Raw genomic sequence first — 23,379 nt, 5'->3', positions numbered from 1 at the left:
GTGTCCCCCAATTTGGAATGGGATTCCTGGTCCATACCAGCATATTAGATTCAGTGGAGGACTTCTCATCAAACTCCCCAAGAATGGAAACCTTAACAATTAAAGTAGAGAACAAAATATACACATTGATTAATGTCCATGCTCCAACAAATGACAAAAAGATGAAAAATAAAGAAGAAACTGAAATATTTTGGGAAGAGCTTGACCAACTGATATCAAATATCCCTGACAACCATGTTAATATAATGCTTGGAGATTTCAATGCGAAAATTGGACAAGAAAGAAAGTATTGCACAGTGCTAGGTAAATGGCTAACTCATAAATTTACAAACAATAATGGTCAAGACTAATTGAACTTTGCATAGACTGTGGGCTTATTTCTGAAACCACAAGATTTAAGAGAAAACCGCACATGTTGATGACCTGGAAGTGCCCTAACGTTAAAATGGGTGAGTTTCAGATAGACCATGTAGCAATGGATAGAAAGTACCACAAAGAAATCTATAATGTCAAAGTCTTTCGTGGGGTGGACATTGATTCAGACCAATATATTTCAAAGATAAAAATCAAGTTAACTCCAAGGAAGAAATACAAACCACCGAAATCCACTAGGGGGAGGAAATATGACCCAAGCTACTTAATAAATAATGCATTGTATTCAGAGAGATCCAAAGCAAATCTAAGCGACAAAACTGGAAACAATTATTGATAAACTGAAGAACATTGCGGAAGAAACTGATCCTATTAGAAGGAGAAAGAGAGACATCTGGTGGAATGAGGAATGTGATATGGCAAAACAGAAAAGGCACAAAGCATGGCTAAATGACCAACAAAAAAATATAATCGAAAATTCTCGAGAAGAACTAACTATTGCTAGAAGACAAGCAGCTAGAAGACAAGAACTGTGGTCCAGCAACCAAGCGTTGGCTTGCCTCTTTCTTTCTATTACTACTTCTCAAGAGGCTAGGAGTAACACTAGACAATTACGCAGCAGAGAGAAAAATATACCAACAAGCCCAATTTGGAACATACGAGAACCATTCAAATTCTACCTCACATTAGAAAGTGTTTATTCACCAACAAGTTTGTTCATAAACAATATTCTTGTATTGACAACATAAAATTAATGCCAATACATTTTGTACAAATGTTACTCCAGCAACATCGAGAACATGTTAAATGTTCATGACATAGGCGTAGAAAATTGTTAATAATATACTTAACGAAGTTTCAACGACAATCATACAAGTCAAGCAACATTGAATCAATACAATTAGCCAGATCTCAAAAGGTTTTAAGATATAATTTTGAAGGATGTTCACCAGATGAGTTTCGTCAATAAAATGTTAGACTTAGATAGATTTGACACAAATATGTTTTAACTTAAAAACATAATTTTATGACTTGTAAAATATTATAAGATTTGTCAATCAGGTTTACAAGCATAATTTAATCCAACAGAATAGATTCATGATCTTATATAACCTTAAGTAAATGATAATTACCTGATGATGCTCACGAAAAAGGAGCGTAACATGTACCATATCAACAACTTAATAACGTCATAGAACAATACTGTTCTAATAATTTCGAAGAGACCTTGCACAGACAACACCCTTTAAGTGGTAGGAGGGTCACAAGAGCTAATCAAGTTAGATCACGTCAAAGTCATAAAGTAGTAGGGGCTGAGATTTTGTAAGAATGCTTGGTAACTTTGAGAAGGACAGACTGAATATTATAAACGTGAGTTTCAGGATGTAGAGGAAGAGAAACCTGTGGGCTGCGACAGTGTTCATGCCAGAAGAGAGAAATCTGGGAGCTTTTTTGATAATATTCACGTTGTGAGAGACGCTATATAGTTTGTATCAAAAGGAGCTCCGCAACTGAAGTTAAGTCCATGTTGAAGAAAAGTCCAAAACTGTGACAAGGTTCATATTTGGAGAGAGGTGCTATTCATAGTCCAGAGCGGATTCGGGACAGAGAGTAAAGAAATGGGTGCTCGAGTCCGAGGATCTGCATTTTCGTTTGACTAATTAGCCAGGCATTCAAGGCGACAGGGGCTTCAGGAAGGAAAGGAGGAGGAAGAAAGAAGGAGAGAAGAAAGAAATCCCCCAACCGAGCTAAGTATAAATTTATTTAAGATCAAGGACTGATGTGTGAGAGCATATTTCCAGTTTATTACTAAGGGAACTGAAAAGACTTTTAGTTTCATTTATCATACAGTGGGTAGGAAGTTCCCTAAGTGCCATCCAGTGAAATACTGAGTACATAATTTGTAATAGACAAAGTAGTTGTATATATATTTCAATACATGGTGTCATTCCTTGGTGAAAGGTCAATGTGATTTGGTGTCAATCACTCCCAGAATTGAACCAAAGTCCCCAGCCTGTCCAATCCTGAGGATCATGGCAGATCGTACCCGAGATTGTCAGTTACTGTAATGTCGGGACTGCATGAGCAAGTGTAGAAATGACATCATTAAATTCAATGAAGCTTAGCGTGGTGCTATCACAGATCCTTTTCAGTAGTTTTTACATAATTATCTTTGGTGTTGGAGCAAGCTTTGTGTTTGTATTCATCGCCAAACTCACGGATTTTCTTCTTCATGTAATTGCGTGTGGCTCTGTACTTCTGCCACACAAACTCTGAAGGACACTGTTTCCACTTGTTGTATAATTACCGGCTGTTTCATTTCTATGACAGTCTCAAGAGCACTTTGAACCTTGTATGTTGGCTTCTTCCAATATTTTGAAAGGAAGCACCTTCAGTGTTGGCAAATTAACTGTTAAAACACTTACGTCATTGTCTTCACAGACAGCATTAAAATTTGAAAGTACTTTAAAATTGGATCTTTCAAACGACCCCATCATGACAAAAACAACACTCTTCTTTACCAGTCCAAGACAACTATTCAGCATTGGCTATCACTACTTCGATGCCAAGAGGGAGTGCATCAATGCTCTGTTCTTCCATCATCACGCCACAGGAGAGCAAGGTACCGAAAGTTTAAAAAAAAATAAGTATGTAAGAAAATCCCTTTTATTTAAGATAAGGTTTCATGTATATTGAAGAAGAAAGTAAACCTATTTCCCATTGTGTCATACATACTGAAACTCTTTTTTTTTTTTTGCTAGGGGCTTTACGTCGCGCCGACACAGATAGGTCTTATGGCGACGTACAAATTGCTTAATGTCACACCGACACAGATAGGTCTTATGGTGATGATGGGATAGGAAAGGGCTAGGAGTGGTAAGGAAGCGGTCATGGCATTAATTAAGGTGCAGTCCCAGCATTTGCCTGGTGTGAAAATGGGAACCCGCAGAAGACCACAGATTGAAACTATCTTTAACCATGCCATGAAACCCTCCCTCATTATAAGACTTATCAAAACAAGCCACAAAAGCCAACAGCTTCTATCTCACGACGTAATATGAAGTTCTTAGAAGTGTATTTTAAGGAAAGCATAAGAATAGCTAAAGCAGCCAAGCCTCATACAATTGGAGGATCAGCATCTGAGCTAAAGACATGAATGGTGCTGGGAGAAAAAGCAGCTAAACAACTTTAATCAATCCCTTAGTCTAATCACACATTACTGTTAACAGATTGCAGATATGGCTTCAGACATTAAAGAACAGTTAAATGAAAAAATTAAAACCAGTCAGTATTATGCTGTTCACATGGATGAGAGCAGTGATGGCACAAACATGGTTCAGTTTCTCATGTTTGTAAAATTTGTGAACCATTACCAGGCTGAACTACTACTTCTAATGATTTTTTTTTTGAAAAGCTGGATCAGTATGTGAGGATGAATGCAACAGACTGGAAAACAAATGCATTGGTGTCTGCTCTAATGGTGCACATGTGTTTACAGGCAAACATGGTGGAGACTTTGCAGAAATTAAAGAAGTTGCCCCTGAAGCAACATTTGTTCACTGGAGCATTCATGATGAGGCTCTAGCCTTAAAGAAAATGGGCATCAATTTGAAGACAATTCTAAATGGAGTTTAACTTTTTAACTTGAATAAAATCGAGACTAACTAATTCAAAACTGATTTCTAATTTATGTGAAGAGATGAGTAGTGAGCAAGACAGATTGTTGTTTCATACTGAGGTGTGATGGCCCCACAGGGAAAGGTTTTAAGTCGCCTCTTTGAACATCGTTCAGAAGTGCATGTTTCTCAGAGATGGTTGTTCAGACTTTAAAGGACCATTTCCTTGAAGAACTATTAGGCAGATACATTTTGTTTTCAGAATGAGCTAAACAACAGCCTCCAAGGCCTCCATACCACACCTTTCTCAGTCCACGACAAAACAAAGGACTTCAGGAAAAAAGATCAAAAATAAATAAATCACTACAAAGGAATTAACAAGTGGAACAGTGTCACAGTTTCCACTGCTGCACTGTTTCATGAAATAGTACAAGTACATCCTGAATTGGTGAATGATATAATCGATCACTGAGTCTGACATCAGATTTCAAGGAGTACTTTCCAGAAACTCTAAAATCAAAATCCTGGATCAGAGATCCCTTTTCGGTTGGAAGGCACCCTGCCACCATCTCCGACAACAGAGGAAAAAGATGATGATAACGAAGATGACATTTATTTAATGTCATGCTGGGCTGAGTAGCTTGGACGGTTGAGGCTCTGGCCTTCTGACTCCAACTTGGTGGGTTCAATCCCAGCTCAGACCGGTGGCATTAGCTTCACATAGGTAGATTTACTGGCACATAAAAGAACTTCTGCGGGTCTAAATTCTGGCACTTTGGCATATCTGAAAACCGTAAACAGTAGTTGGAGGGACGTAAAACCAATAACATTATTATCTGTTTTTGTGATGTCTATTTCAAGCACCTTCCAAATACACGCATAAAGAACAGGTGTGGGGTAACCAGAATATAAGTCTCTTTTGAGATTCAAATAGTTTAATGCAAGCTCATCTACATCAAGCAGAAATTAACAGCTGGGCTATCATTGCAATGGCAGTGAATTTGTTGCACCAGTTGGTGAGGGAGGGTACGAATAACAGAAAGGCTTTATTTCCAATGAATTCAGGTCTTAAGAAGTTATTAAAAATTTCCCACTACAGGGTTCACCCGAAAAGTTATAATAAGATAATGAATTTCATAGTAATAGAATTCAGGTTGACAGAACCTCTTTGGAGGATCAGTTTCTTGATTAGTTTCTTTTCCAAGGAGCAAAACACACATACCGTTTTTTTGAGATATTAGGATTAGAAAGGGTTAGAACTGGGAAACTGTTAGCTGTGGCCTTTATTAAGGTATAGCATTTGTAAAGCTGCATGACTGGTACCAAGAAGCCAACTCAGTATATTATTGCAATCAGGTTTAGTTGGTAAAGTGAAAATAGTTTAAATCTATTAGATATAATGAAGGTAAATAATTACATGATTTACTCTATCACAGTAATCCTTTTTATCAGGCACTTCATTACTAAAACTTTAACGTATGGATAATAAGAGTTGGTGCAAAGTGTTTATTAGTGTTAAATAGCTATTTAAGGGGGAAAAATAATTTCTTTTTGAATTTTTTTTTTGAAAAGTGTGCAAATTTTTGCATTTTTGGTAATCAAGAATTTTTGGAAATTTTGGAGTTAGTGAAAAAGTAATTAAAATAGATTTAGTCGATAAATATTAGTAACAATTTTGAAATTTCAGAAATTTTCAGAATTTTAAAATAAAGACCTTATTTGAGATTAATTTTGAGATAGTTAATAGTTTTTAGTAAGAAAAATTGGTCAGTTACAATAGTTATATATATATATATACATTTATATAATATTAATTACATATAGAAAAGGTACATTAATTAATAATAACTTATTAATATATAATCCCCCGATAATGTTAATAACAAATATACTTGAGAGAGAAAAAGAGGATATTATAGATATTTCTAGCATTGTAGGGGATATATATCTACATATATATTATATATATATTTATATATTAATAAATGTTTATATAATATATACTTAAATATTGGTATAAATATATAATAACCTATATTCATTATCTATTTAGTTTTTGGTAATAAATTAAAGTATTTATTTTAAATATACATTTATATTAATATATATACCTATTTAAGTATATATTTCAGGAAATATACACAAAAAAAAAAAAAAAAAATATACTATGATTAGTATTCTAATTAAATATTTATTACCCCGATTGCTGAAGGCGGTTTCAAAAGTATTAATGAGTTTATAAGGTGAAATGATTAGTGTTATAGAATAGGTCCCATGTGTTATTTTTTAGATAAGTGAATATTTTCATTGTATAGGGGCGAAAAATGCGATGAAAATTCAACGCCAGGAAATACTCAAAATGAGTTCATTATATTGTATATTAATATTTATGTGATATTATTTTATAATTGTAATATTAAATATTTGACCCATATTTTAATAATGGATTTAGAAAGTTTTATTCTTGCTTAATTGTTTACTTTTTATATGTTTTACATGTGAATTTTTGTGATTATAGATTTATGAGCTTAGATAGTATACATATACTTGCAGTATTTAATATTATTTATCAAGGTGACTTGGAATTAGTAATATAATATGTAGCCGGCAAAAGTCGTGCCAGCCGCCGCGGTTATACGTAGGGTTAAAGTGAACATTATTAGTGTAGGAGTTAGTAAATTTTTAATAGACTTGAATGTAAATTTTTAAGGTAGAATTTTGAATTTATTTGGAGTTTAGAATTGGTATACGAAGCTTTGAAAGTTGGGCTATAAACTAGGATTAGATACCCTATTATTCCAATTGTAAATATCATTACTTGAGTAGTAATAGTTATGTTCTTGAAACTCAAAGAATTTGGCGGTGTTTTAGTCTTTTCAGAGGAATCTGTCCTGTAATCGATAGTACACGTTATAATCGACTTGATTTTGTTGTCAGTTTGTATACCGCCGTCGTAAGATTATTTTTTAAGAGTGATAATTTTCTATAACTCTTATTAGAGTAAATGTCAGGTCAAGGTGCAGCTTATGATCAAGTAAGAGATGGATTACAATAAAAAAATTTAAATGGATCTTGCATTGAAAGGTAGTGCGCTTGAAGGTGGATTTGAAAGTAATATTGTTATATTATGATAATATGATTTTAGCTCTAAAACATGTACACATCGCCCGTCGCTCTCATTATAAGGTGAGATAAGTCGTAACATAGTAGATGTACTGGAAAGTGTATCTAGAATGCAAAATAAAGCTTAAAGTGAAGCATTTCATTTACACTGAGAGGATGTTCGTGCGATTCGAATTATTTTGAAAGTATCAATTTAAAATTTGATGAATAGGGAGTATATTATTGCAATCAGGTTTAGTTGGTAAAGTGAAAATTATTTCTACAATTATGTCCACGGATGAGAGATTATATAGTGCTCTGATACGGAAGAGTCTGGGCTTTAAGAAAGGTACACCAATGAAAACAATTTCAAGAATGTAGCATGGAATCCAAACCTACTTCTAAGTCCAAGAGTACTATGAAACTGACCAGAACATGAATATGCTGAACAACTTCTTTATGTCACAGAGGGGGATACGTTAGGTAAATCAATAGTTACCGAACGTAGGGGTAATAAATTTCAAGAAATCAGAGTTACACAAAATACTGGGCTGTTAGAAGAATACATGTTGATCAAAGATATCAATTTTATAATAGTAAACATTGTGTAGTAAACTGGCACAGAATACAGGACCACATACAGTTACTCAGCTGTGCATGTCACAAGCAGAACAGTTTGCTGTAAGAGCTATATGTAGTAAACAACATGGTAAGGCAAGTGAACTGAGTAAAAATTCGCTTACAATCCACATACTTGAATACACAAAAAGATAATTACCCTATGTTTAAAAAACAAACACATCATGAATAATGAAAACGGGGTAGAAACAAGAACCTGAGTAGATTAAATATGACAAATCAAAAATAAGAAATATAATATAATGGAGGCTGTTAAAAGTAAGCAAACTTGCCAAAGGACAATGGATCTTTAAGCCTACAGTTCCACAGTTAATAAAAATCACAGTAAACATGCATGATTTCCAGTTTGTGGAGCAAGTTGTGAAAAAATCTAACATGCATAAAATAGTCCTTTTGGTCTAAACACATGAACCTTCGACGTTGCACCACACACGACACAACAAAATGCAATAGATTAGCTTGAGAACAGTTCAGTTAAAGAGAATGAAGACTTTAAATCAAACAAGTCTGAGTTTAAGTGAAGTTGCATGAGTCTTGAAAGATTTGGCATGTAGTGTAGCCATTTAAAAATTTAACTATTCAGAAATGTTGCACAAATGTTGAAAGGAGAGCGAGATTTTAAACAGGTCCATCAGCTGAAAATATTTTAGATGTAACAGAACCATCCACCAGTGGTTAACACAGCTCTCAAAGAATGGAGATCCATTAGTTTATGATATTTAACACTTGAGACTGGTGGACAAACTAGATTCAACATAAGCTTGACTCTAAAGCCTTAATAGTTATATCTACTCCTTTCGAATTGCAGTCTAATGTCATTATTGATAGTTAAGGCAACACAAAATAGAGTAGGTTTCAGCCGGGCTGAGTGGCTCAGAGGGTCGAGGCGCTGACCTTCTGAACCCAACCCGGCTGGCTCGATCCTGGCTCAGACCGGTGGTATTTGAAGGTGCTCAAATACGCACGCCTCATGCCAGTAGATTTACTGATGTGTAAAAGAACTCCTGAGGGACTAAATTCCGGCACCTCCCAAAACCGTAAAAGTAGTTAGTGGGACTGCAAATAACATTCTTCTTATTATAGTAGGCTTCAGCTTAACAGCGCTTAGTTTTGGCTAGCATTGCAGCTCTACATTTGGGAAGCAGAGTGGCTGATCCCCGCTGTCCTGAGAATGGTTTTCGATTCTCCTGTACTAAGGTGAAAGCTGGGACAGTTCCCATTAAATCCACGGCTGCACCCACCTAACCTTCTTCGCAAATCACATCTCCGAAACCAATCTCCCTGGTCTGAGAGATGGCATTACCACCTAGGAGGCCCGCCGTCCACATCGCATCAGGGATGGAATGAAAACTTGTGTAGCAGTAGTAGTTAGACAAGACCGAGCAGAATAGTCTTCAGCTTAACGGTGGCCACAGCTTTGCAATGGTTCAACAGATCTGCATTCACGAGGCGAAAGGGCTGGTCCCGACTCTCTGCTGTCCACAGAGTAATTTTCAGTGGTTTCTTCCATTCTCCTGCACTAAGGCAAATGCCGGGACAGATCCTTTTATAGGCCACAGCCCCCCCACAACCGGCATCCTTCTCTACATCTTACTCAGTGTAACAAATCTCCTGGCCTGAGAGAAGGCATCATCCTCTAAGAGGCCTGCAGTACTGCTGCAGGGTACAAAATAAAAACTTGCAGCAAGTTAGACAACTACAAAATAAGTCTTGCCTGTGAGGATCATATCGTCCAAGTCACAGGTTTTCAACAAAGTTCTCATGCATGGAAGGAATCTCCTACCTTAGCTGCTCTGCTGGTCTTGGTCTAGATGATCAAATACAATAAGATGAAGTGCAGAGAGGCATAAGGTCTTATACACAGTAGGTTACATAACAAGTACGTGGACAGGCATACAGAGTGGAGAGAAAATGTTCTGTGACGAGGAAGATCTAAAAGTAGTTGACCAGATTATCAAAGGCAGCGGAGGAGGAGACATTCATATACAGTAAGACCTGCCCATTGTCCCAATTTGTGGCCAATTAGTTCAATGAGCACTATACAGACATGAGGATGCTTGCTTGGTCTCCACAGTCACCCGACCTCAATCCTATTGAGCACATATGGAATGCTGTGAAGAGCAATGTGTGGACCCTGGACTCTCTTCAGACCAATCCCCGAGCATTATACAAAGTTGTGCAGTGGTCATCCATCAGTACATGTTACCAATACTTCCAGTGTGTTGTGGAATTTATGCCATGCCACACTGGTGCCATCATTGGGTATCACAAACTACAAGGAACAGATAGTTTACAACTTGCACCAATTCTTAGGATGCCTATTATGAATGTTGTAGAATCAAATGGTGTACGATATATTCACTTGTATTCTACCTGAAGACATATTTAAGGAGATTTTAAAAAATGTCTTTAGAGAATTACATTTCGTAACTGTAATCAAGCTAAACATTTTGGACTCCCTTTGATGTAGGCTGTAGAGATTGTTAATTTACTTAATGGATTTCACAGTTATTTCATATAATTGTATTTTCAAACAGCCTTTTATATACAACTTTCCCATTAGTGAGTGGAAAATGCAAGGATAACTTAAATTTGATGTTCTAGAGCACGAGCCATTGTATCTGTGAAGAAATTGGAAGGATTCGAAGACAACCAAGATTCTTGGTAAAATATTGTTAGAATTGCTCAGCTGATCATTAACAGCATATATATTACAAACTAAATTACTCCCAGCAATGGATTGTTTCTTAGAAGCAAACCAACCATTCAGAGAACAAATATATTCTACTAAACATCTATAACAACGATTTCTAGTCCAATAAATATAAATACCAAATTCCTTCAATTCCTCCCCAACAAAATAAAATTTCCACTTCTTCTACACATGAAATTTATGAGTTTACATGCAGCCTTATATGAATACCTCATGGCTCTGCATGGATAAGGGACAGAAAATATTAAATAACCTAATCAAAAGAAATAAGGTACAATTACATTTTAGAGTTACATGTATACTTTCTTTTCTCATCCTCCAAAAATAAGACAAAGGAGTTTCAAAGTAATAAAATAAATCACACAAAAAAGAAAAGTAGCAATGAACTCCGAACAATATATAATACTTGAGCACCTACCTTATGCAGCACTGCATTGGCAGGTTTATTTCCCGCTAAACTTTCTTTCGAGAGGTGTTGATGTGATTCAGCAAGGCATTCAACTTCAGCAAATCTGGCGTTCAGAGACATTGCTGGATGGTTTGGGTCCTGTGTCAAGTTTAAATACGCAGCACGGCGCAACTGTTCTTCTATAACGAGCGCTTGTTCCAGCAACTAAAAGATACAACAAAGTTTCATCCAAAAAGTCACTACCAAACACAAGAAATAAATAAAAAGTTCTTTTATATAATCAAATATCCCAAAGAAATTCTCAAAACTGGCAAATAATGGATGAATTAAAGATCAAACAAAACTAGGAAACAAGACATTTAGGAAAAGTAACAAGCATGGACAATTAAAATACAAATTAAACACTTGTGGAATTAACTTTTCTCAAGAGTGAAGGACATAACAAATGGTAGATGCCTGACATAGCAGAGAAAACAGGTTAAATATTTATTCCCAATGAAGACAAGGGTAAAAGAAGTGAAACACCATACAAACTTTGTCATTTCTGTTATCAATGTAATAGATAATTTCTGTTATCAAACAAACCATTTTCCTTTTCACATAATGACAAGCCATGTCATTATCATATTCTATAAAAATACTGTATGACAGTATACAGGATATCAGCAATCTGAGGATTAGAATAAAATTAACTATTTTTTTTTTTTTTTTTGCTAGGGGCTTTACGTCGCACCGACACAGATAGGTCTTATGGCGACGATGGGATGGGAAAGGCCTAGGAGTTGGAAGGAAGCGGCCGTGGCCTTAATTAAGGTACAGCCCAAGCATTTGCCTGGTGTGAAAATGGGAAACCACGGAAAACCATCTTCAGGGCTGCCGATAGTGGGATTCGAACCTACTATCTCCCGGATGCAAGCTCACAGCCGCGCGCCTCTACGCGCACGGCCAACTCGCCCGGTAAATTAACTATTTTACACTTCCATAAATACTTATATAATAGTCTTCCTAACTTGATGCAAGAGCTCCCATCACATACTGCTTGCTTGCTTGCTTGCTTGCTTAGAATAGTTAAATATGCAGTAACTGGAATTATGACCAATGAGACATTTGAAGCTATTAAGTGAATTTTTCAATTCTAATACTGTATTTATGAAGATATTGTTGTGTCTGTTGGGTATTCAGCCCGAAGTTTGGTTTTATGCTCCACAGTTCCACCGAAAGTTTTCAACAGATAGCCTAGGCATCACTGAATAGGCGTACTAGGGAAATGAGGAGTGAGGTAGTTTCCCGTTGCTTCCCTCACCGAGCCAGTAGTTGCTATTGCATATCAGCCTGCCAAGCCCACTGAAATGCATGCACCAACCGAGCCTATGCGTGATATTTTCACACCATTCATAACAGGAACTGGCTGCATAAGGAATGTTATTACTAGCATCGCTCGTATCTCGGTCACTTTCATATTATCAAGTATGAAAGTAACAAATTGCTCTAGCCCATACCAGAAGACACACTACAGAGTAAACACTACATCTCGCCAGCATGGGCCTATATTATAAAGTGGAAATACTTTGTTTTGAAACTAGCTCGTCGAATGTCATGAACCATTAATCTAATTTTAAAAAGTCAACATCACTTAGTCAGAAGATGAACAGGAGTAAACTATGTAAAATTTAATGAAAAGATTTTACACTGATGCGTTACCTTCAGTCTAGCTTATATCTTTTAACTTCTCATACGAAAGATAACACCACAGGATCTGGTTATCATCATCATCATCATTGTACATTTTAACTACCGGTATTGCATTTCCTTCATTTTGCTACACTGAGACATGATAGATAGGCTGTATTACCAGGATAAAGACAATTTCTATTCACCAGAATGCAGCTTGTTTGTACTAATGCCACATTTATGCAAATAATTTCCACATATATTTTTCAAACTCTAGCAGAGAAAAGTAGGAATGTTGGTATTATTTGCGTCAAGTTAGTACAGTGCTCGTCACATACAGAAGTCTGGACACTGGTATGTTTCCTCCCGCTCTGTTGGCAACTCTGTTTCCGCCACAACCAAAGTGTGACACGGACATGCATACATATTAAGTCATTTCTGCAGCATAAAATTAAGTAGTAGCATGTGTTTAGGATGGCTGGTGTGAGTTCTTGTTATGTACCGTTCACGGCTAAAGAAAATCTCCACATTATTGAAGAGGCAGAGCAAAGTGGTAATAGTGCTGCAGGAAGAAATTACAAGGACAACGAGTGTTGCAGTGCTGAACGATTTCCAGAAATAGAGAATAGGATTTTGCCTAGAGTGAAAATGGGAAAGTACGAAAAACCACCTTCATGGCTGCCAACAGTGGAGTTCAAACCCACTATCTCCCAAATGCAAGCTAACAGCTGCATGACCCTAACCGCAAAGCCAATTAACTTGGTAACAGAATATGTAAATATGCGACTGAAAAGAGTGTTTGGATGTGTGGCCACGAAAGAAATGTGTTGGTTGAAATTTAAATTATGGCGTTTAAGGCTAATGGGTGGATGTCTCGCGCATGTTTTGGGACAAAATAACTTAATTTAGTTCTTCTTCCGGGTTGAACCATGTTGTTGTTTTCTGTACATTCCGCTCAGTTTGCCGAAGATTCAAATACATTGCAGTGTTCTATGTCGAAGCGACTGAAATACCCGTACTTGATCCGAGGTAATCAGTCTCCCAGGCAGCAACCAGCACAGAAACACACTGTCGGGAGGCCTCAAGTCCTTTCTCTCCCATCATTGAGATAAGACCTGTCTGTGTCGGTGTGACGTAAAGCAAATTGTAAAAATGGGAAGAATAATTCCAAGCGTCATATTCTTCATAGTCTATACTCAATAGCATTTTGAAATATGCTGGCATCTCACCTGCATTTCCAATTTGCGAGAGTACACTGAAGTTTTTCTAGTGAAAAGCCATAACAAATTTGTGGAAATTCACTATTTTTTTTTTATAACTCTTATAAAAACAGAAGTTATTTAGTTAAAAAGAACATACATATCATGCTAGTCTTACACCCTGTAATTTAGCTATTGACTGACCTATTTCAATCATGGCAACACATCCAAATTGTCTCATTTCAGGCTCCTATTCGCATGTTCTGTTTTCAATTTCTGGAAACTATGCCTTTTGTCTTCAGAATGTCCAGTGGTCACTGTTTGTCTGTTCAAGAATTGCTTTACTTATCATCCAATCCTGTACACTTCTCAGTTGTGGTGGGAAGAGAGTTGCCAACAGAGTAGGCAGAAAAACAGAAACTTCCAAACTTGTGCATGTCAGGAGCACTGTACCAAACCTGATGCAAATAATACCGCACCCCAAATTTTGCCCTAGATTCTGAAATAATATGGGGAGATTATTTGCGTAAATATGGTATTTAGAGTTAGAGTGAGACTGGAAGTGTCTCATGGCAAGGCCACTCCTAGACCAGGAAGGACTGTGTTTGTAGTGTGCTGCTACCTGCCACTGGACGAAGTGATTACTAGGATGAGGAATTTACGAGCAACACTGGCCAACTTTACAGCTGTTCTAAACCCACAGGATATTCTTGTAGTTTGCAGAGACTTTAACATCAGGCATTTGGCTTGGAATCCTGGTCCTGTTTTAAAACAGTGATGTGCAGAAGTCTACTTACTGCTTGAAATTGTCAGTGAGTTTGGACTCAAGCAAATGTGTCACTTCCCAACAAGAAACAATTTTCTGGACCTTTTCCTAATCTCAGAACAATACTATGCCAATTTGGACTGCTTTGTGACAGAAAAGGTAATTACATCCAACCACTGAGCTGTAGAATTAAAATTTTCTTTACCGCGAGTTAAGCGCCACGTACCGCAGAGGAAGTTAATGTGCACATGGACTAAGGCCAATTTTCCTCGAATGAAAGATCTCATTTCGTTCTGTTCTTGGAATTTAATAGATAATTCTCCCTACATCGATGATACGTTAACCCTGTTTTACGACCTCCTGTGCACTGTAATAAAAGACAATGCACCGCCCCGGATAGTTAGCACGCGGAAGTACCCGTGCTGGTACAACACAGAGGCAATAGATAAATAAACAGAAAAGAAAAGGGCAAAAAGAAAGTTTAAAAAAAAGTAGCGATTACATGCAATGTTCGACCATACGTGGTGAATTTACGACTATTCAGTTCAAAAAATACAGAAATGATGTAACTTGAATAGAATCTAAATTAGCTGCCAATCCAAAGTGGGATTTTTTAAAAATTTTGTGAACAACTGAGATCATCCTACCTGCCCTCCACTATGCTTCAGGACGGGAAAGAATTAAAGACAAAAGGAGCATCTTGGACAGTTTTGCAGATACGTTTGAAAAGTATCACTCGCCTGCTGCAGTGTGTACTCTGTCCATTTTTTTCTTTCTACAATCTGTTTTGGGTTAAGAAAGTCCTAGGAGTGCAAAGAAAGTGGCCGTGGCCTTAAGGTACAGCCCTGGCATTTGCCTGGTTTGTAAATGGGAAACCACGGAAAACCATATTCAGGGCTGCCAACAGTGGGATTCGAACCCACTATTTGCTGGATACAAGCTCGCAGCTGGGCACCCCTAACTGCATGGTCAACTTGCCCGGTGATCTGTCCACTTCGTCCACGTGTGTTATGGGCCTGTCCTCAATGGTGACCTCTCCTGCAGAGGTATCTTCAATTCTTGCATCTTTGGATACCTCCAAATCATTTGGTCTGCATGACATACCCAGAATTGTTTTAAAAGAGCTAGGTAGGCCACATAGCATCATAATTGATATGTCATCCTCATCAGGGTATTTTTCATGCAAGTAGAAGAAAGGTTATGTCATACCAGTATTCAGGAAAGGAGACAAAATTGTGTTTGATAATTACAGGACTGTTGTGGTAAGGAAGACTGTGTATAACAGATTGTACAGTTCAGTTTCACATTATATTAATAAAGCTCAGTACAGTTTCAGACAGAAACGCTCTACCGTGTCCAATACGGTGGTGTATATTTCATTTCAGAATCTCTGGATAGGAGGCAACAAGTGGATGTTGTTTACTCAGACTTCTCCAAAGCCTTTGATTCAGTTCAACATGAGACTCTACTCATCAAATTGTCAGCATACAGAATAGGAAGAAGTGCTCTGGAGTGGATTAGAAGCTACCACTAACAGGGTTTGGGTAGTAAAATCTGATTGTATTATGTCAAAACTGTACCACCCAACTTTGGTGTCCCCCAAGGTTCTTTATTGCATCCCGTTTTCCTTGTCATATTCATAAATGATATATCAACATTTATACAACATAGTAATTGCCTTTTCTATGCTGACAATCTGAAGATTGAGTTGGAGTAGGTTGCTACAGTCCAACTTAAACCTATGTAACTGGTGTCAACTTGGAGGATTTCAGCAAGATATTGTAGATATTTTCCATTAAGGAGGTCAAATGGACTGTATTGCTATTGACTTATCGAAGGCTTCTAAGGGGTAGATAATGGGAGACTGCTGACGAAAATTAGGGTGATTGGACTAGACAAAAGAACAATTGAATGGGTTGCCAAATTAGAGCAGGTGATCCTGTAACAATTAAGATGGGGGTCCTGCAAGGCAGTATTATTGGATCTTTATGTTTTCTTATGTATATACATGATATAAGAAAAGAACTAGAATAACAGATACGGCTTTTTGCAGATGTTATACTGTATAGAGTAGTAAATAATTCATAGGATTGTGAGCGACTGCAGAAAGACCACGACAAAATTGGAAGAAAGACAGTAGATCACTGCATAACTGCCAACTTTCAAAAAGAGAAATTAAGAAGATCCTAAAGCGGAAAAATTTTAACACGCACATGCGTGGCAAAGTCTTGAGACATAGTGATAAAGGACGGCAAGGAGGGAGATTACAAACAATACTAATATAAGTCAAATACTTATGATCACCCCCGAAATTAAATACTTGCCTAAAGTTACATCTTGCCGAGTGCTCATCTATTTTCACTTAACACTGGGAAAAGTCCACACAGTACACAAACAGTGTTTTTCTGCATTTTAAACTTGCGGGTCACAATATGAATGTCACTATCAAAATTAAACTAAACATGTACACTTATTTACAAAATTCTGTCAAGTTCATAGCATGCAGGCTATTGTCCATCACAGGTTGGAGAGGACAGATGGAGACGAGTTGCTTTCTTTGCTTTTTGCAGAAATTCTTCAGGAAAACTACTCGAGTAACATAGACCAGTACTTCTGGTTTAAAAAAACAGAAACAGAATCCAGAATTTCATTTGACATTGAGGACCTAAACTGATTTTTGTTCTTTTTCATGAAGCTGAACACATGTTCACACTCAGCATTGCTGTGCAGAAGAGCCAGAACAGAAAGCATTAGCCTGTATATCCTATCATAATTGGGAATACCATCAGCTCCACAAACGTTCATCAAGCGAGCCCATTTGGTGTCATCTGCCAAATTCTCACTCTCAACAGCAGCAGAGTTATCAATCTGAAGAGCTACAAATTGGTTCTGAAGCACATTAATTGCATCCTCAACTAACTTACTGTCCTTCGGTAGCAATGATGGAAGTCATTCTATAAAGAGTTATACAGAAGAAAACTGGGCATCTTCAATTTTTGAAACATCTGCAAACTTTGCATGTTTCAGTACTGCATCATTGAGAGGGAACTTGTTTATAAACCAATAATAATGATATGGTAGTAATTGGGGGAGATTTAAACTTGCCTGAAGTTCAATGGAATGGAGCTGCAAGTGAAGCCCATGAACAGAAACTGGCAAATAAGTTAATTTGGGAGGGTGGATTTATACAAGTAGTACAAGTACCAACTCGTCTCTATAACTTACTAGATGTATTCTTCTTTCAATCACTACTGACCTGCATTTAGGGCAGTCACCCAGGTGACAGATTCTGTATCTGTTGTTTTCCTAGCCTTTTCTTAAATGACTGAAAAAAAAATATTGAACATCTCCCTTGCTAAGTTATTCCAATCCCTAACTCCCCTGCTTATAAACGAATATTTGCCCCAATTTGTCTTCTTGAATTCCAACCTTATCTACCCTTCCTAACAGGTACAAATCTCTCCTCTCCTTCCCAAATGTTTCCTTTAAAGTTTGCACAAAGTGTATCCACATTACTCCGTTTATCCAACAACTGAATTGTGATTTAAAGTAAGTCCCGAATTCTTCAACTTTAGTTTTTCTGTACAATTTCTTATCTTGTGTGACCCTCTTATTAAGCCTTTTTGGCATCAGTCCTACATCCATTACCACATTACCACATTCAATTACCTCAGTATTATCAACAATTTCCCATGGTTTAACCAAGAAAAGATCTTCATTGGGGTAATCACATAAATATGATTGTAATTAATGGGTACAGATCTCTGCACATGGTTATGAGGGTATCTAGGGGTTGTAGTAAGGATGTAAAGGAGAGGGCATATATGTCTCTTGTAAGACCCCAACTAGAGTATGGTTCCAGTGTATGGGACCCTCACCAGGATTACCTGATTCAAAAACTGGAAAAAATCCAAAGAAATGCAGCTCGATTTGTTCTGGGTGATTTGTGACAAAAGAGTAGCGTTACAAAAATGTTGCTAAGTTTGGGCTGGGAAGAATTGGGAGAAAGAAGACGAGCTGCTCACTTAGTGGTATGTTAAAGTCAAAGAAATATAAATGTTTATTTTATTCCACCACGTGTAAGTGGTATGTTCCGAGCTGTCAGCGGAGTGATGGCGTGGAATGACATCAGTAGACGAATAAGTTTGAGTGGTAAGTATTCAATTTTGTAACCACTTCCTAAAACCGTCTACTCACCGACTCAAACGCTTTCTCTAAATTGATTGCAGCAATGCACACCTTGCCTCTTTTCTTCTTAACATTATTTATTATTGTTTTTACTTCCATTATATTATTACTTGTCCTCATTCCTTTTCTGAATCCTGATTGGAGTCTCGACACGATCGAGCACCCCTCTGCTCAGTTCATTAATCTTTTCGCCGATATCCCTTTATTTATCTTGCTTAGGCCCGGTTTCACAGTATACGCTTAAGCCTTGGATCGGGCTTAAGCGGGAGCTTAAACTCTGGACGAGTTTCACAGTGGGGAGTGCAAGTGGTAAGCCGAGCTTATCTGTGACTGGCTTAAGCTGTATGAAACTGAGGTTTAAGCTAAGGATTCAGTTCAGATGGTAGAGCGCTGGCCTTCTTATAGCCCAACTTGGCAGGTTCGATCCTGTCTCAGTCCTGTGGTGAAGGTGCTCAAATTCATAGTTAGTGGGACGTAAAACCAATAACATTAAATAACTTATATTTCTGAATATATTTCAAGGCTCGTGAAATAATACAGTTTCCGTGTTCCGATATACAGTAAAAGAGACAAAAATGTCGGTCGGTCACTTGCTTTCTTGGCTTACGCTGCGTGAACCATCAACGATAGAACCCAAGTGTAAGTGTACGAATTGTAGAGCATAGAAACCTCTACAAAAAAGTCCGCGATGGTATATACCTATTTCAAACCGTTTGCCCTCTAGAAGCGATTTTATGCTATACTCAGCGGTAAAAAAATATAACTCCTTAATATTAAATAAATATTTCGATATTATCCTCGAATTCCTCATCGAAATAAATTGACCTCCTCCAGTATTTTATAAGGATTACAATAACCTTGTCAGGACATTATTTGCATGAATGGTTCAGAAGTTATGGCTATTTTAGACTGTAGTGGTAATACGTGTCAGCAGGACGGGCGAGTGACCTTTTTTAAACTTTATTTTAGTTACTAGTATTGGAATCACATTTTCCGTTCATTTTTCTAAATTATCTTGGCTGATAAACGATGTATAACCTACAACTCCATCAATCATAGGCTACGGATGTAAACAAAGATGAGAATTGAATCATTGCGCATGCGCAAGCATTACCAACTTCGGAGATGTTCAGCTTAGTAAAGCTGCACATGGTCCCCCTACTGTGAAACTCGTGTTTAAGCCAAAGAGTAAGCCTTGCTTAAGCGGCGTGCGTGGCTTACTAAAGCTTCGGCTTAAACTCAAACTGTGAAACCGGGCCTTTAGGAATCTAACAGTGTTATCCTCGATAGTTACTTGGATTAGATTTTCCCCACTTTTCTTATGTACAGGACAGATGATTCCTTCTTGCCATGTTTTTGGGAATCTTATTCCTAAGACCCTGTTTATTATATAAGGGAAATAAGGACATTAAAAGGAAAATGTAGAATTGTAAACAGGAAAATCAAAGCAGGTAGGGAGAATAGAGAAACTAGAAAACAGCTAATAAGGGAACCTAATAGAGTGAAGAAGGAAGCAAAAGAGAATTACATGAATGGCCTACTTCATGAGGGTAATGACCATAAAGGGAAACAGAAAAAGCTGCATTCATGTATTAGGAATCAAAAGGGAAAAGGAATCCAAATAATGCAACTGTTTCAGTAAGGAAAAACCGCACGGAGTGATCAAATTACTGAGGAGATATAAAAGACAATGGGGTGGTACCTAGTGGCTTATTTGAAATTTCTCTTTGACTATATCATAAATAATAGTGTAATATCAAAGGAATGGAAGGAATCTATAATAATACCAATTTATAAGGAAAGGGAATAACACCAATTTATAAAGGAAAGGGTGATAAAAGGAAACCTGAGAACTACAGACCAGTTAGCCTGACCAGTATAATTTGTAAAATACTGGAGAGTCTTCTTTTTTGTTTTTTGGCTATTTGCTTTATGTCACACTGACACAGATAGGTCTTATGGCGATGATGGGACAGGAAAGGTCTAGGAATGGGAAGGAAGCGGCTGTGGCCTTAATCAAGGTACAGCCCCACGGAAAACCACGGAAAACCATCTTCAGGGCTGCCGACAGTGGGGTTCGAACCCACTATCTCCAGGATGCAAGCACACAGCTGCGCGGCCCTAACCATACGGCCAACTCGCCCGGTACTTGAGAGTTTAATAGCAAAGTATATTAGAGGGGTATGTTAAGATAAAAATTGGTTCATGAGAGCCAGTATAGATTTAGAAAGAAATTTTCTTGTGAGGCACAACTGGTAGGATTTCAGCAGGACAGGTTCAGGAGGCCAGTTGGATTGTGTAGCCATAGACTTTCTCAAGGCATTTGACAGAGTCGGGATACCAGTTGCTATGGAATGAAAGTGGGCATCTCGGACATATTCTGAGTCATGGCCCTCCTTGTGCTCAGGCGGCTAGGACTATACAATTCACCAGTGGTCCATAACCCATTAGAGGAGAGATCCTCACTTGGACTATGTGCAAATAGGGTAGCATCCTGCTTCATGAATTTACCGAGCTCAGAACATTTTAAGCAAGCCTCGGACCTATGGGAGTAACGGAGTCCCACTCCCATTTGACAGGCGAGGGACTCCTTGGAAACAACTTGGCGAACAAAATAGAATTCGATGGGGAGCTATCAATATTAATGGGGCTTATGGAAGAAAGAAAGTAGAACTGGCTGAGTCAGCAAAGAGGATGCATTTGGATGTGCTAGGAGTAAATGATATTCGGGTAAGGGGAGATAACAAGGAAGAGATAGGAGATTATAAAGTGTACTTGACGGATGTTAGAAAGGGAAGTGCAGAGTCTGGGGTAGGGCTCTTTATCAGGAATACCATTGCACGCAACATAGTTTCTGTTAGGCACGTAAATGAGCGAATGATGTGGGTAGATTTGTCAGTTGGAGGAATTAGGACTAGAATTGTGTCAGTGTATTCACCATGTGAGGGTGCAGATGAGGATGAAGTTGACAAGTTTTATGAAGCATTGAGCGACATCGTAGTCAGGCTCAACAGCAAGGATAGAATAGTGCTAATGGGCGATTTCAATGAGAGAGTTGGGAATAGAACTGAAGAATACGAAAGGGTGAGTGGTAAATGTGGGGAAGATATGGAAGCTAATGGGAATGGGAAGCGTTTGCTGGACTTCTGTGCTAGTATGGGTTTAGCTGTTACGAATACATTCTTCAAGCATAAGGCTATTCACCGCTGCACATGGGAAGCTAGGGGTACCAGATCCACAATAGACTATATCTTAACAGATTTCGAATTCAGAAAATCTGTTAGGAATGTACGAGTTTTCCGGGGATTTTTTGATGATACAGACCACTATCTGATCTGTAGTGAACTAAGTATCTCTAGGCCTAGGGTAGAGAAAGTGAAACCTGTGTGCAAACGAATAAGGGTAGAAAATCTCCAGGACGAGGAAATTAGACAGAAGTTCATGGATATGATTAGTGAGAAGTTTCAAACAGTAGACAGTAAGCAGGTTCAGGATATAGAAAGTGAGTGGGTGGCACATAGGGATGTTGTAGTAGAAACAGCAAAGGAATGCCTAGGGACAACGTTGTGTAAAGATGGGAAAAGGGGAACATCTTGGTGGAATGATGAAGTGAGAGCAGCTTGGAAATGTAAAAAGAAGGCTTATCAGAAATAGCTCCAAACAAGGGCCGAGGCAGACAGGGATTTGTACGTAGATGAAAGAAACAGAGCGAAACAAATAGTTGTTGAATCCAAAAAGAAGTCATGGGAAGATTTTGGTAACAACCTGGAAAGGCTAGGTCAAGCAGCAGGGAAACCTTTCTGGACAGTAATAAAGAGTCTTAGGAAGGGAGGGAAAAAGGAAATGAACAGTGTTTTGAGTAATTCACGTGAATTCATATTTTGAACATCTGCACAATGTAAAAGGAAATCATCCTGGTGGTGTTGCGAACAGCCAAGCTCATGGGGAGGAGGAAAATGATGTTGGTGAAATTATGCTTGAGGAAGTGGAAAGGATGGTAAATAAACTCCATTGTCATAAAGCAGCAGGAATAGATGAAATTAGACCTGAAATGGTGAAGTATATTGGGAAGGCAGGGATGAAATGGCTTCATAGAGTAGTAAAATTAGCATGGAGTGATGGTAAGGTACCTTCAGATTGGACAAAAGCAGTAATTGCACCTATCTATAAGCAAGGGAACAGGAAGGATTGCAACAACTATTGAGGTATCTCACTGATTAGTATACGAGGCAAAGTATTCACTGGCATCTTGGAAGGGAGGGTGCGATCAGTCGTTGAGAGGAAATCGGATGAAACCCAGTGTGGTTTCAGACCACAGAGAGGCTGTCAGGATCAGATTTTCAGTATGCGCCAGGTAATTGAAAAATGCTACGAGAGGAATAGGCAGTTGTGTTTATGTTTCGTAGATCTAGAGAAAGCATATGACAGGGTACCGAGGGAAAAGATGTTCGCCATACTGGGGGACTATGGAATTAAAGGTAGATTATTAAAATCAATTACAGGTATTTATGTTGACAATTGGGCTTCAGTGAGAATTGATGGTAGAATGAGTTCTTGGTTCAGGGTACTTACAGGGGTTAGACAAGGCTGTAATCTTTCACCTTGCTGTTCGTAGTTTACATGCATCATCTGCTGAAAGGTGTAAAATGGCAGGGAGGGATTCAGTTAGGTGGAAATGTAATAAGCAGTCTGGCCTATGCTGA

At 37.9% G+C, this 23,379-nt stretch overlaps 1 protein-coding gene across 5 annotated transcripts in view; it reads right to left on the bottom strand.

Moving 5' to 3' along the window:
* Positions 1-23,379, bottom strand: part of Mi-2 (chromodomain-helicase-DNA-binding protein Mi-2 homolog) — a 743,946-nt gene that overhangs the window by 75,404 nt on the left and 645,163 nt on the right. For all 5 annotated transcript variants that reach the window (XM_067141602.2, XM_067141598.2, XM_067141599.2 and 2 more), the window contains exon 35: positions 10,862-11,056. In XM_067141602.2, coding sequence (XP_066997703.2) covers positions 10,862-11,056 — 195 coding nt within the window. The remainder of the gene's footprint in view (positions 1-10,861; positions 11,057-23,379) is intronic.

This window comes from Anabrus simplex, chromosome 2 (assembly GCF_040414725.1).
Source record: "Anabrus simplex isolate iqAnaSimp1 chromosome 2, ASM4041472v1, whole genome shotgun sequence".
NCBI lineage: Eukaryota > Metazoa > Arthropoda > Insecta > Orthoptera > Tettigoniidae > Anabrus > Anabrus simplex.
Note: the sequence above shows the minus strand (reverse complement) of the source record. Positions and strands in the feature narration are given on the sequence as shown.